This window comes from Eurytemora carolleeae, unplaced genomic scaffold (assembly GCF_000591075.1).
Source record: "Eurytemora carolleeae unplaced genomic scaffold, Eaff_2.0 scaffold1546, whole genome shotgun sequence".
NCBI classification, from domain to species: Eukaryota; Metazoa; Arthropoda; class Copepoda; order Calanoida; family Temoridae; genus Eurytemora; species Eurytemora carolleeae.
Window position 1 is genome coordinate 46505 of NW_019402184.1, and position 15204 is coordinate 61708.

General features: G+C 31.7%; 1 protein-coding gene across 2 annotated transcripts; it reads left to right on the forward strand.

Annotated features, from left to right (window-relative positions):
• The first annotated feature begins 2271 nt into the window (after window positions 1-2271).
• On the forward strand, window positions 2272-14883 carry LOC111718197 (nose resistant to fluoxetine protein 6). Of its 2 annotated transcripts, none has more exons than XM_023493725.1 (14): window positions 2272-2333; window positions 3053-3113; window positions 3610-3680; window positions 4764-4784; window positions 5825-5900; window positions 7061-7108; window positions 7868-7986; window positions 8957-9055; window positions 10002-10102; window positions 10869-10971; window positions 11057-11581; window positions 11693-12480; window positions 12635-12755; window positions 14654-14883. In XM_023493725.1, the coding sequence occupies exons 1-14, from the start codon at window positions 2287-2289 to the stop codon at window positions 14844-14846; spliced, it is 2373 nt and encodes a 790-aa protein (XP_023349493.1). In that variant the 5' UTR covers window positions 2272-2286; the 3' UTR covers window positions 14847-14883. The 2 variants fall into 2 exon arrangements, with proteins under 2 accessions (XP_023349493.1, XP_023349494.1); XM_023493726.1 differs by having other exon boundaries at window positions 2272-2329; window positions 3049-3113.
• Window positions 14884-15204: the final 321 nt, after the last annotated feature.

Consider the following 15204-nt stretch of genomic DNA (forward strand, 5'->3'; position numbering starts at 1 on the left):
CCCCTCCCTCCCATGAATAGGTGCATGTACAGTATACACACTATTCCAGAATTCCAGAATAGGTTAGGTTAAGACAAGGATACGGACCCAGAGCTGGGAACTTTAGATTGGTGGATATCGGGATTAATGCTTGATCCACTCTTTTTCCTAATCTCCAGATTAGATATTGCTTGCACTCCTCATGAATTTAATCTCCAGATTAGTTAACAGATCGGGATTAAGGATATCCCATTCTAAAGTTTTCAGCCTCAGAATATATATATGTAATGTATGTATATTCTGAGTTTTCAGCTCAGGTATCCCAACAAGAAGATTGAAAACATTAATCCAATTGTATTCCATCTATTTCCTTAAATAGAAACTCTGATCTGAATGGTGGATATTTAATGCTTAAACTCCTGGTTTTACTAAACCCAAGAAATTATTTTAAAACGCATTCGATATCCAAGAAAGAAGTTAAAAATTTAGCCAATCAGCGTGTCTTGTTAAGATGTAATCTTTAACTTTTGAAAATTCCGTTTTGATTTCTGGTGTTGATGGTGTCATATCAATTGAACTAAACATTGATTGAACAAACGGAAGTTTTTGATTAATGTTTATTAAGACTAAGGTTCATGACAATAGTCCTAAAATATGTTTTTTAATAATTTCATATTAACATGATTAGATTTATATTTGTTTAAATGCTCTAAAAGCCGGCTTGTGAACAGTTGAATTTAATTCAATCGGATATTAGTTCAATCGATATAGCATATAGTATCTGTAATTGTTATCAAACGTAACTCTTTTATACAGTAGAAATATCCAAAAAGAGGATTATAAGAAGAAAATCAAAAGTGTGTACATTGGATAATCAGATTAAGCGATCGTGATTAAGGATATCTCATTCTAAAGTTTTAGTTCTGGATTAAGAAGAGATATATAATTTATTTATCACTACGGTTGCGCTTTTCAGTCGTCTGATTGCAGTTGCCAGTTTGTATTAATCTATAAAGAGGTATTTAAATAAATACAGAGTACGAAGTAAGGAAGATAAGCTTCTTAAATCTTGAATAAATAAGTTTACTTTAAGAATTTAATTATACTAATCTTTTAGGGCGCTTCGCGCCCATCTTATATTTAAATTGTGAACATGTTCTTTTTGTTTACATTTTAAAACAAAGCAGAAAAAAATTTTGCGGATTAAAAAAAAAATTCACGGATTTTCAAGAATTTAATTTTTTTTACAAAATTAAAAACCTTTTAAAACACATTTTTTTTATCATTCATAAACCTTCCCTGTGGTCACGTGATGTCCCACAAAAATTTTTGGCCCGATCGGTTCAGCCGTTTTGACGTTTATTGGACAAACACCCAAACAGACAAGCCACATTTATAAATAGATAATTCTGATTTCTGTTCTAAAAAACGTTATCCAGAAGGAGGGGGGATAAATCTAACACTTCTACATTTTATACATTTAATATATGCAATAATACAATACATTTTTGCTTCAGAGATAAAAACTTTAGAATGGTGGATTTCGAGATCAATGGAAGATCCTCTCTTTTCATCTATCTTAAGATAAATTTAGTCTTTAGATTACTTCCTAGAGATTAGAAATGCGATATTTAACTTTCGAAAACCCGGTTTTTAATTTTTCCGCATTACAATTTTTAAATAAGAGAGCAAAGTCGTTTGTAATATTTCACCAGTTGTTTCAGTCAGCAGAAGAAACGTATTTTTACAATTCTGAAATAATATGGACATAACAAAAAAAACGAGTACTTTATGCAAACTATAAGTTACATGTATACAAACAGGAGGAGAAAAATAATGAATTTATATCATTGAAAATAATTTCTTAAAATTAATTTTAAAATCTCGAAGGTTTATGCAATTTCTTTAGCTACGGTCGCTTTTATTTAACGTTTCTCATTCCTATATAAGGAAGGAAAAGTGTGTTCCTATGGTACTAGGGTCGTTTTCCGACAACTTAGTAAGTAAGGAACTCGGGATGGAAACGACCCTGGTACCTTGGGAACACACTTTCCTCCCTTATAAAGGAATGATAAATGTTTTTATATCAGAAATCCTTACGATGCATTTGACTTTTGTGACGTGGGAATACAGTAAAAATAAATGGATCTCATTAAAAAAAAAAAAAAAAATAAACTAACGGCCATTGATTGCTACAAAAAGTCCAGTCCAAAGTCCAAAATGATAAAGATACTAAAGCTTTATCAAATTGATTATTTTCTTTTGTTTTATTCATTTTATTCTTTATCTCTCATTTAATTAGTCAGGATGCGACCTTTGGATGTGAAGTTATGTTTTCTTATAATATCATCCAGGAAATTAACAAACACATTAGTATATTATCAAAAATAATAATATCTGTATAAAAGGGAATAAAAAAAAGAGCTGGCGGTGTAAAAGTAGGTCAGTGGAAGAAGACCTTTAAGAACCTAGCATGTCTTAGTATGATATCAAATGTTTTAACAGTGAGACCCATACAAGTGTGGAATAGGAAGGCGACTGTTTAAAGTGAGAACCAGAAAACTGTAGAAAAGGAAGAAGACATTCAAACAATAAAGTAGAAAATTGTTTTACACTCCATAATTGTTGTGTCTCTTATGTTCATTGGATTATTTAAAGTCATAATTTGAGTGTAACTGTCGTCTTTCTATTCCAGAATTTGATTTTCACTTTACCTAAAGTTATGATTTGATTATAGTTTAGCCCAGAACTTTGGAGACATCGAAAGAATTGATAAAATGTCGTCTTCTAAACCAACTGATAATAGAATACTGCAGATATTTAATTTGTTGATTGAATAATTATGTATGGAGCTCATAAGACTGTTTATTTATTTTGACAATTACTGAAATTTAGGTATAATAGTATAAAACCCATTGAAAAGTTGTCAAGACGACATTTTTTAAACCCATTGAGAAATTGTCAAGATGACATTTTTAAATTCTTTTGATTTTTCCAAAGTTCTGGATTAAACTGTAGTTGACTGAATATGAGGATTTTTCTATAGTTTTTACTTGTTTTGTTGAATTCTCAGTGCTGCTGTTGCTGGGCAGACTATAGAAGATTATTTTCCTCCTCTCTCAGATGATTCAACGGTATTAAAATAATGTATTCACATTTAACCCTAAATCTGCTGGAATAGAAAGATACATTGATAAATAGATAAAAGCCTGAATAATTCGGCCGTCGTAAATTTCAGTACATTGAAGACGACTTTTGATTTCAATTTCGATTTCTACCATGCTTTCAAACAGCAACAATACAGTTTACACTACAGTATACACACAAACATGGAAACAAAGAGAAGCTATCAATTAACAGTTCTATTTGTTTACTTGTAAACTTGTAATTTGAAAATAGAAATTTCGTCTTCAGTGTATTAAAAAAACGCCGACCATTGAGCCCGTTCTCTCTATGGATAATGGTCGTGTAGTTCACGTACTTTGGGGGACGATATGTTGGCCGCTAGATGTCTCATACTAAATTCTTTTCTGATAGATATTTCTCCTTAACGACCAATATAGGAGACGTCAAGTTATCGACCAATGTAGTTAATGGAAGGAACGGCCTCTAGTAAATTGTATGTTGTAGGTATACGGACTATGGCCTCTAATAACTCCATTGCTAAATGTGTCTCCAGAATGTAGAACAGCAAGCATTAGGAACTTTAGTCTTCTTTTTCAATGAACAAATTAAACGGAGTTTCCCTCAAAATGTTTGTATTCAGATTCATTTTTTTTATTATTTTAAAATATACAGTAATAACCACAAAACAATGGAATAGGAACTAAGACATTATAGAAATATTTAAGTGTATTTGATGTTGTAACAAAGAACTTAGTAAATCACAAAGGATTTGAGTCTTTGCCACAAACTCAAATGTTCTAATCCTTATGTCTTTGCAACCTGTTGGTGTAAACCTTTGAAATTTCAAACTTCGATTATTTGATCTAACATAATTTACAGTTTGAAATGTCTAAGGTCTACGACATTGGGTTGTAAAGATTTAAGGATTAGAAAAGTTTGTGACTTAATTCCTTTAGTGAATTGCTGTTCTCATTATCCTTTTAAAGTAAAGTTACAACTTGATTCCTATTTCAGAGTTTTCTGGTTATTACTGTATGACTAATATAAACACTCATCAATGGGACTGTCATTGTAATTTCAAGTGACCTTACATCTAAAAAGAGGGATGGGACCGATTCACAATGGCAAAATTAAACTACGCGTTGTCTTAATAAAATGTTTGCCATTTTATATTTTGTAGTTTAAAGTTTTTAATTCTGCCAATCTCATCCTCTAATTTGTCTAAATCAGAAATGCGCAAGTCAGTTTATAAATCAATTTTGAAAGAGAATAGGATGGATATCTCATGCATTTTTAAACAGATAAAGCTTACAAGGGAACATCACTGTGAAACGGATATTCCATTCTATAAATGTAAATTGTGTAGAGTCAGTTGAGTCGGTCACAAACTAGAATTTTCTAAGAACTATATCTTTGCAACCAAATGTCATCTAGGCCTCAGATTTTTAAAACTATGCAATACATTCGGTTAAATCAGATAATCTAAACTTGGAATAGCAAATTTTAATACAAGCTAGCCATGGGAATGGAGAGGGTATCCTCCAAGTTTTAGCCTGATCAGGTTGCATAGATATAGGGATTAGAAAGTTTGAATTTGTGGCAAAGACTTAATTTCTTTCTTCTATACAGTCCTCTAAAGGCTAAGTTTGTCATCGCAGATATACCAACAACATTACCGGGTAATTAAACATTATAGCATTAAATTAAATTTTTTTTAATCAAATTGATTGAAATTTAAAGGGACCGTTCACTTATTTGGGTAATTTCATGGTAAACTAAACAGCCTATTAGCTGTTAATTGGTCCGGTATTATTCTTACTTTTCAAAGACAACTGCAGTGGTCGGAGAAAAAGCCGATTTTTTGTTGAGAATTTGAGCGCAACATTTTGGAACAGTTTTCCCTAGAGAATATCTAAAAATGTCTTGGAATTACGTAGATGAAAAAAAACAAGAAATTTAAATGCAATTCTTAAACAGGATGTCCCACTTAATATGAAAATTGAAAGACGACAATTTAATATCGTCTTTGATCTTTGATAACAATAGGGAAGAGTGGAACAGTAATAAAAGGGTTGCATAACTTTTGAGGAGATACATATTTTTTTATTGTTTCAATTATCCGCTAAATTGCGTGACAAAATGCCATTGTCAAACTATTGCATATGAAGTATAGTTTTATTAGTAAGGGGAGTTTTTTTGCGAAAAATAAAAGTCGCTATTGGTTAATATGCAAGAAAAATGTTGATTAAACTAGCACCATTTATATTTCTAACGTATTTCCGTAACAGATTTACTGGGTTTCTCATAAAGGATGAGACTTTGAGGGTATCCTGGTATCCTGGTATCCTGGTATCTAGGTATCCTAGTATCCAGGTATCCTGGTATCCTGGTATCCTGGTATCCTGGTATCCTGGTATCATAGTATCCTGGTATCCTGGTATCCTGGTATCCTGGTATCCTAGTATCCTGGTATCCTGGTATCCTGGTATCCTGGTATCCTGGTATCCAAGTATCCTGGTATCCTGGTATCCTGGTATCCTGGTATCCAAGTATCCTGGTATAGTTTAAACTGTCTGCTTTTAATATTCATGATTCCCTTTTTCTTTGCTATATCATTATAACGATATTCAAAACAGTAGACCTTTAAATCGTCAGTGTAAAAGTTTTAGGTCGTCTTTACAGTCTCATCCTTTGTGAGTAAGCCTGTATATATTTATAGAATGAAGGAAATGACAATGTTTGATTCCTCCGGAAAGCTTCCTGTGGAAGGGATGTTTTCTGATACAATTCCTCTGGTAACCTTATTATATGTCATTTACATACAGTGATAACTAGACAACTCTGGAATAGGAAGACAACTTTTAGAATCAAGTTATAACTTTAAAAATTCCAATGAGCATGAGACACAGCAATTCCCTTAATTAGTTATTTAATACGTGTCTATAGTAAAACTATTTGATTTGTAACAACACTTAAATATGCTATAATGTCGTCTTTCTATTTCATTGTTTTCTGGTTATCACTGTATGTGTATTTAGTTCTAAATACAAATTAGTGAAATTCATTTGATTAGTAGTGGGGTTGGTATGGGAAAACGCACGTTAGGCTTTTTTCTAATAGTTCTTTGAACTTTCATTTTCTTTAAAATTTTCTTGTTTAAATACAGTAAAAATTCTGGGTTTTAATTTTTACATTATTCAAGCATTTTTATTATTTTTATTATTTTATTAGCTAAAGTATATTTTTATTAGCTAAAGTATATTTTTATTAGCTAAAGTATATTCGCAGATAGGAATTTTTCAAAACAAAACTGCATGATATCATATTCGCTTCTATTATTGTTATTATTTCTAATTTTTGGCAAACATCCTAAGCTTAAGACATAATCCAACATTAGCCGCCCCAACTTTGATTTTTTTAATGGTTTCTTTCTCATCTCCTGTCTCTTAACCCCCCCCCCTCTTTTCCCAATTATCCTATCCCTACCCCCCTCTCCGGTTCGGCTGTTTGAGAGACTCGGCTAACAACAGCCGGCCATTCTTGCTTTTGAAGAATAAAAAAATGATTATAATGTCGCCTTGATGATTATGAATCATTGAATGCCGCTGAATATTATGTAAACAAAAGGATTACTACAAAGCTGTGTAAAAGATTTGTTTAACGAAATAAACTGCAAAAAGTCTTAAATGACTAATACAGTATTATGGAAGAAGACATTGAAAACTATTCACCAACTGTCATGTTTCGTGGGACGCCCTGTATTTTCCCAAGTTATCAAAGGTTTCTGCTCACAGCTTCAGGGAATTGTCCAATTGGACAATTTACCAAAACAACATAAAATTTTTTTTTTTTCAATTGTTAGTTCATCGTTCATTAATTTCACAACAGTATTAATGACATTTTTTGTTCTTATTTTTCTTAATAATAAACAGTGGCCAACCCTAAATACTTTTAGGCAGTTTGTGACCTAGTTGGAGAATCAATACCTGGTTTCAGCTGCAAGGAAATAAAAAAAATGTAAAAAGCATTTTAAAAAATATTCTAAATGTCATGTAATGCCAAGTGTCGTTTTGATACGCAACTTAAAAAGACTTTAGGTTTAGATATAACTTCACGCGGTCCAACATTTGAAGAGTGGTATGACTGATTCACAACAGTACCGTGTAAACCTACGTCTAAGCAAGGATAACACATATAAGTGAAAATTCTGAATCCTGTATTTATATATATAAGAATAAGGAACAACAATATCTATCAAACAAAGGTTTAAAGGGTACCATTGTAAATCAAACATGCCACTCTGAAGGCTTACTTGAAATTAATCACATTCCACATGATAGAAGGAGAAGGTGAAGGTCGAATTTATTCATGGCACAACTTTGTAACCTCATAGCTCCATAGTTTTGTTAGAAGAAAAAAAATGTTGATTACATGTTAAAAATTAAAAAAAAAATGTTAATTTCATGACAGGGTGTTATCATTGAAAACATTTAACATTTCAATATAACGTGAAATGAATTGAGTCTTTGACACAAACTCAAATTATTTCATCCATCTTTGCAACCTGATAGTGTTAACCTTCGATATTTTTTATTCTTAAATAATTCATAGTTTGAAATAACTAAGGTCTGCGACATTGGGTTGCAAAGACAAAGGCATTAGAAAATTAGATTTTGTGGCAATGATTCGATTTGATTTTAATTTGCAGTGGTTTGCAGTTGATTCCAATTAAAAAATCCGTATTACATTTTTTTGATTCGAGGAGAGTATTCTAGCAGGAGTAAATTTGAACATTCCACTTGGATCCGCATTTTCTTATGGAGATTCTGCAACATGTATTAAGGCAAAGGGGAAGCATTGTCTGGCATTGGTCTTACCCAGGTATAGAATTTTATTAAACACAGCGTTGCCCGTGGAAATAAAAAAAAATGGATTTTTAAAAAATACAAATTTTATAATTTTTTTAGCAATGGGTTCCCTCAAAAATGTCAGCCCATTCGGTCCAGCCGTTTGGCCGCTATTGGGAACATATAAGAATGTTTTGTTTTATTATATAGATATTTGGTTATTTCACTATTAACAAAAAGTTACAACCTATCACTTTATTTAAAAAAGAAATTTTGCCAAATACTTCAATAAAACAAAAGTTTCAAGTTAGTGATTTACAGTTTTAAAATGAAAATGTTTAGAGCTACAAAATGTTTTACAGTTTTAAAATGTTAATGTTTAGAGCTACAAAAAAGTGTAAGAGAAGTAGTAAGGTATTAATACAAAGGACATGAAAAATCGATGAGACTTTTTTATCAGTCTAGATCTATATGGTTTAGTTCCTACTTACTTCAGTTAGATAATTGGGTTGATTTTTTTGTTGTGTCTTCATTTAAACTAATTTCTATTCATCTATTCAAAATCCAAACTAAACCTTTATCTTAAAGATAAAACTATGGATGAGATTCAAATATTTTCTGGATCAATTTGGTTTCGTAAATGCCTTTCATGATAAAGTATCATGGTAATTAAGGAAAACGCCTTATTAAGAATAAATCTACAATGATAACCAGAAAACAATGAAATACAACATTATAGCAATACTTAAGTGTAGTTGATGGTATTACAAGGCAAATAGTTTTACAAGACACTTATAAAATTACTTTTTTTGTGAAATGGGTCTGTTTACAATGCACAATTGCTGTTTTTCATGGTTATTGAACTTTTCAGAGTTAAAACTTGATTCTCAAAGTCGTCTTATTATTCCTGAGTTTTCTGGTTATCACTGTACCTTCTACTATTTGAGATGCTACAAAGAGCTAGGTTTGACTGTGACATGCTGAAAGTACTTCTCTAATTTTAGTCTTGAAGACAGCAGTTTAGTCCGCAGTTTTGAAACTATTGCTGAAAATAAAAATGTGAATCTTCTGGCTGAGTTTATTCAAACTGATGCTGTGTCAAGGTATTCAACATTCACATAATTAAGGGGATTGTACATTCACATTATTAAAGGGACTGTACATTCACATAGTTAAAGAGACTGTATTCAACATTCACATAGTTAAAGGGACTGTACATTTACATTATTAAAGGGACTGTACATTCACATAATTAAAGGGACTGTACATTCACATAATTAAAGGGACTGTACATTCACATAATTAAAGAGACTGTATTCAACATTCACATAATTAAAGGGGCTGTACATTTACATTATTAAAGGGACTGTACATTCACATAATTAAAGGGACCTACATTTACATAATTAAAGGGACTGCACATTCACATAATTAAAGGGACTGTACATTCACATAATTAAAGGGACTGTTCACATAATTAAAGGGACTGTACATTCACATAATTAAAGGGACTGCACATTCACATAATTAAAGGGACTGTACATTCACATAATTAAAGGGACTTTACATTCACATTATTAAAGGGACTGTAGGCGTAATTTCAATTGACCCTCGTATTTTATAGCAGCGGGTATATTTAAAAAATTTTGACTGATCAAGGATGTTATTTTTATTAATTTACAAAAACGCTAGTAATTATTAAACGCTTGTAAGCTGTTTATTACTTGAGAAATATTAATATTTACTTTCTAAAAGTCTGTCCTTGATGAATAATCAAAGGTTTCAAGATTACCATTGATATTGCCTTTACAGTCCCTTTAAGTGCTAAATCCGATTATGCCAAAAGAAGATTTTGTTGTGGTATCTCAATGGCCAGACAATCAGAAATATTAAGAATTTAAAGATTACACAAAATGTTAGTTTACATATTTTAAATTCTAAAAGTTCAGACTCTGGACTTTTTCATTCTAATTTTATTCCCATTCATTATATTTTCGGATGTATTTTTATCTTGTAATATAATAAATAAGATAATTTTTCAAATTTCAGAAGTATACTTGCTGCCAACAAAGATTTTTTTAATGCTTTTGCTAACTGTTCAGAATGCCAATCATTAATCAATAAGGTCAATCCATCCTTATCCTCAGCAGGTTTGTTAAAAACATTGTTTTATTAGATTATAACATTTAATTCATTTTTATTCTGTTAAAGCTTTTAATTAAACATATGTTTCATTCAACCAACAGAATGAATACACTTTTTAAAATATTAATAATGCTAACAATGCATGCTAGCACTATGTCGTTTAGTGCAGTTTCCATGCATTGCACTGGTACGTACTACGGTACATAGTTAATTTAAAATCAGTGTTGTAGAACTCAAAGAAAGGAGTGAATCGAAATGAATAACAAGAAGCTAAAACAGCAATCTACCAGGGACGGAACTCGATCGAGGGGTATTTGTTCCCCAAACTAATGATCCCGATTAATTATCTGCGGCTTCCGAACATTCAATACACAAACCGTCACCCAAAATCGATAATAATGAAAATCTCTTTTTTTCCTGAAAATAAATACATTTAATTAACATATTGTGAAAGTAATGTTTATAATGAAAAAATGCTTCCGATCTAATATCGGGAAGACGGGCACAAATTGGATATAAACAGTACTAAAATGACGTTTTTGACTTCTGAAATAAAATGGCAATTGATTTTAAATTTAAATTATTATTTTTTATAAATATTATTCTTTTGTTTAACTTTTTTGAAACTGTATTACTGCACGTGAAGTTGTTTATACTATCTGAGAGGTAAGGTTTGGTTTGGTTCAGGCTCCGAGATAAAATCTAAGTCAAAGACGACTTTGCAATGGAGAACTCATTGTTAAGGGTTAACAAGTGTAGTGTATACTCTAGGAAGTTATGCTTTTATGTTCTGGGCATTTATTCAAGCTCAGACTGGTTGGCCAGTTGGTTTTGGAACTTGCATACCAGAAGAATGTCAATATCAAGATGTTGGGTAATTTATATTTATAACACACACCATGATATGTAAATGAAAACAACAAAAATAAGGATGTACACTATCATCTACTATTTTTAAGGTTAAATTTGAATGGATTTACACAGCTTCAGCTGTTTAATGCTGTAGAATTTGATCCCATGGGTTACACAAGTAACTCTGAATATTTCTGTATGGATGATCAATTCAAGCATGAATGGACTAACCTGTCATTTGCCATAGCAGTTATATTTGGTATACTAGCTGTCTTGATATTATTGGGAACCTTAACTGATATATTGCTAAACTTGATCATGTTTGGAGAAGCCAAAAGTAAACAAAACGATAGCTTCTGGACTAAAGTGTTCTGTTCCTTCTCCCTTTATTCAAACTGGAAAGCAGTGATGTCAACGCATGCAGGGGGACAGGACACCCTGACATGTCTTCACGGTATGAGGTTTATAAGCATGACCTGGGTGGTTCTAGGTCATAGTTTTATATTCACTTCAGTCTACTCTAATGTTAAGAACCCTATTCTATTGGGAGAAATATTTGCTGGCAAGCTTGGACTTGCTTTTGAAGCTGTTCTTATTGCAACTCCATCAGTGGACTCATTCTTTTTATTAAGGAATGTGTTAGACATTTTAATTTATTTTTGAATACCTTGATACCACCAGAGTTTTAACAAGTTTTGGTAAAAAAATGTAAAACATCTTCAATAGCTAACACATGCAACTAGTGGACTTTTGGTTGGCTACTTGACGTTCAAAGAACTAGACAAGTGTGAGGGTAAAATGCCACTGGTCATGTTCTATGTGCACAGATATGTACGATTGACCATTCCTGTAGCGTTTATTTTGGGTTTTGTCATTACTTTCCTGCCAGTTCTAGCGAGCAAAACTAACCAGTTTACATATCATGTAGCACTGCAGCAAGCTGAGTCTTGTACACAACATGGTTGGAGCATTCTGTTGTATCTAAACAACTTCTTTGTGGGTGGAAACGATTGTATTGGTGTGACATGGTATCTCTGTGATGACATGATTTTCTTCTGGATTTCTCCAGTCGTAATCTACCCAATGTGGAACAATAAGAGAGGACAAGCTGTATTCTACTGGTTTGTTTGGTTAGCAGCCTCTACTTTCCCATCAGTTTACCAAACATGGAGGTTCAAGTTCGGAGTAGACGGGAACTATGTGGAAGGAGCAGACTTACAATTTTTGGAGGTTTATGCTAAAACAACCACCTTCTACTTTGCTCCTTGGAACAGGTTCCAACCATACCTTATTGGCATTCTTTTTGGTTACATTCTCCATACTACAAGAGGGAAACAAGTCAAAATTAGTCCAAAGTTAAATATAATTTGCTGGCAAGCTGCATTTCTATCTGCCTTCTCAATTGTCTATGGGCTTTATTCTGAACATGAAAGAGGAAAGCTGACAAATCTAGAATACACTCTTTACAATGGATTTCACCGCATTGGTTGGTCAATGTCCTTAGGTTGGGTAATCTTTTCATGCTCAAAAGGTAATATTTTTTCATGAGTATCAACAATAGATATATTGGATTCTGTCTTTATCAAAATACCTGATTTAATAGCTTTAGTTTATATTTAAAAAAATTCACAATCGATTTAAAATACATGGTTTTTCTTTTTAATAAATTAGAATTAATCTTTTAGGCTATGGTGGTATTGTAAATGATTTCCTATCCTGGAGTTTCTTTCTTCCTTTATCCAGACTATCCTTCATGACTTATCTAATTCACACCATGGTCATCATATTTAACTCATCAAATTTCTAGTAAGTTTATCTTATAAGTAGATATAAAGGACCCTTGTTGAATCAAGTAAAATATATTTACCCCTGAAATAAAACTAATTGAAAAGAAAAAAATCTGAAAAATTCGAAAATTTCTACATTTTTGAAAAAAAATGAAAAAACTGTACTCTGTACACTACGTACACTACATGCTGTACATTGTATACTGTACACTGTATATTTTCCAATTTTATATGATATGTGTGTTATAAAGTCAAAATATGCATATATGTAGATGTATGTGGTATATCCACGGTAAATATGTGGTAAATGAAAAAGTATTTCTTGCCCATGCGTGTATTGATAAGATATGTTTAAATTTTTGAAAACCCCGGTTAAAAACATCTAGAAATATGATGATGATGATGATGATGATGTACAGCATGTAGTCTATATAGAGTACAGAGTACAGTGTACAGCATGTAGTGTAGGTAGTGTACAGAGTACAGAGTACAGTGTACAGCATGTAGTGTCCGTAGTGTACAGAGTACAGTTTTTTCATTTTTTTTTCAAAAATGTAGAGATTTTCGATTTTTTTCAGATTTTTTTCCTTTCAATTAGTTTTATTTTTACATTGGAGCCTTCTCCAAGAAGCGGGCACCACCGTCCACCACTGTCCCCACCTTCTGCAGTCCGCCGCCAAAAAGCTCAGCCAAAAAACCAGACCCTTTCTGTAGCATCAGAGCCTTCTCTAAATATATTTTACAAATTTTTTTCAACATTTTTCAACATTTTTCAAAAATACATTGAAGCCTTCTCCAAAATTTCAGGGGTAATTATATTTTACTTGATCCAATAAGGGTTCTTTATATCTACTCTTATACTAGCTGGGTACCCAGCTTTGCCTGAAAGCGAATCTTTCGCTTAAGAAGTCAATTAACCTAAGACAATTATGAAGTCAAACCTTATAGAAATTTAACGTATAGAAACAGCTACGTATAGCAACAAGGCGTATTTTCCGGGAGAACATTTTTTATATTTTTGAGAAATTAAACATTTTTTTAAAACATTGTAGTTTATCATTATCATTATTATAATTTCTATTTTTTAACATACCCTAGACATTAAAGGAGCAAAATAGTTTAATATGGACATTTGTACTGCTCTCTATTGTGTTTAAGGTCCCCCAGATTTTATTATGTACTGACAACATAAATGAATGATTATATTTCCTACATAAAATTGCGTGTTACTATTTAAAAAAATATTTTATAAAAATGCTATCTACAGTTTTATTTTCAGAAAAAAAAATTCTTAAAAGTATAAAAAAAATCTCCAGTAATGCAAATATGATTTCATAAAATTCCGTTTTACCATTTAAATAAAAGGATTTTGTGAAAATTATATCTACTTTACACTGATTATTTAATTTCTCAAAAACATAAAAAAAAACTTTCTCCCGGAAAATACTCCTTGTTGATATACGTTGGATTTCTTTAAGGTTTGACTTCACAATTGTGAGGTTCAACGGAGTTCAAATTTTTAGGCAAATTGGTCAAGGGGTTTAAACATAAATTTCCCTAGAAGGGTTTGTTTTGGTACCAGTACAAACGTCAGACGTTACAAAGGTCAAACATTACAAACGTCAGAATTACAAACATCGGACTTGTACAAACGTCGGATGGCCAATTTCCCAATTATGTATCTTTGCCTGGCTAAAACATTTGTCTTCAGTTTCAAAGGCAACATCTCTTTGCATTTCAGTTATTACAGTTACAAAAATCATGGAAAGGTTTTACATTAAACTGTTGACATTTATTTTTGCTTTACTCTGGCTGTTGCTGAACCTTTTGCAACACTCTTTACTGCGGAAAAATAAGTGGTTTGATCAAAATGTTAAAAAAATAAGTTCAATTATTTAAATTCCTTATTTTTTAAAGTGCCACTTCAATGACATTGCACTGGTTGCTGTTGGTTGGTTTCTACCTGGGGCACTTGATAATATCTATAGGGATTGCTCTTGTGCTCACCATTACCATTGAATCCCCCTTCATTCGGCTTGAGAAAATACTTCTTGGAGGAGGCAAGCACAGTGGAGCTCATAAGTTACCAGCTAAGAATATTGTTAAATAAAACTGTTAAATGCAAAATAAATAATATTTTATCAATGGTTATGACTTATAATACACACTGTTTGAAATCCAAAACTAAAATAGGACTGTGCACCATTGACCGTAAATCATTCTAAATTTAATTATAGAACAGAATTTTTGTTAACAATAGCATTGATTGGAATATGAAAAAATACTATAAACATTGCCACGTGTAATATTCCATTATGCCTGAAAATTGAGGTAGGTTATATGATTACCATTAATTTTTAATTTTATGTTGAATACAATGGAGTAAACAATGTATGTTGTTTTCTTATTTTTAGAAAATGCATTTCAGTTCTCACAATATAATAACTAAAAAAACAATAATATTAAAT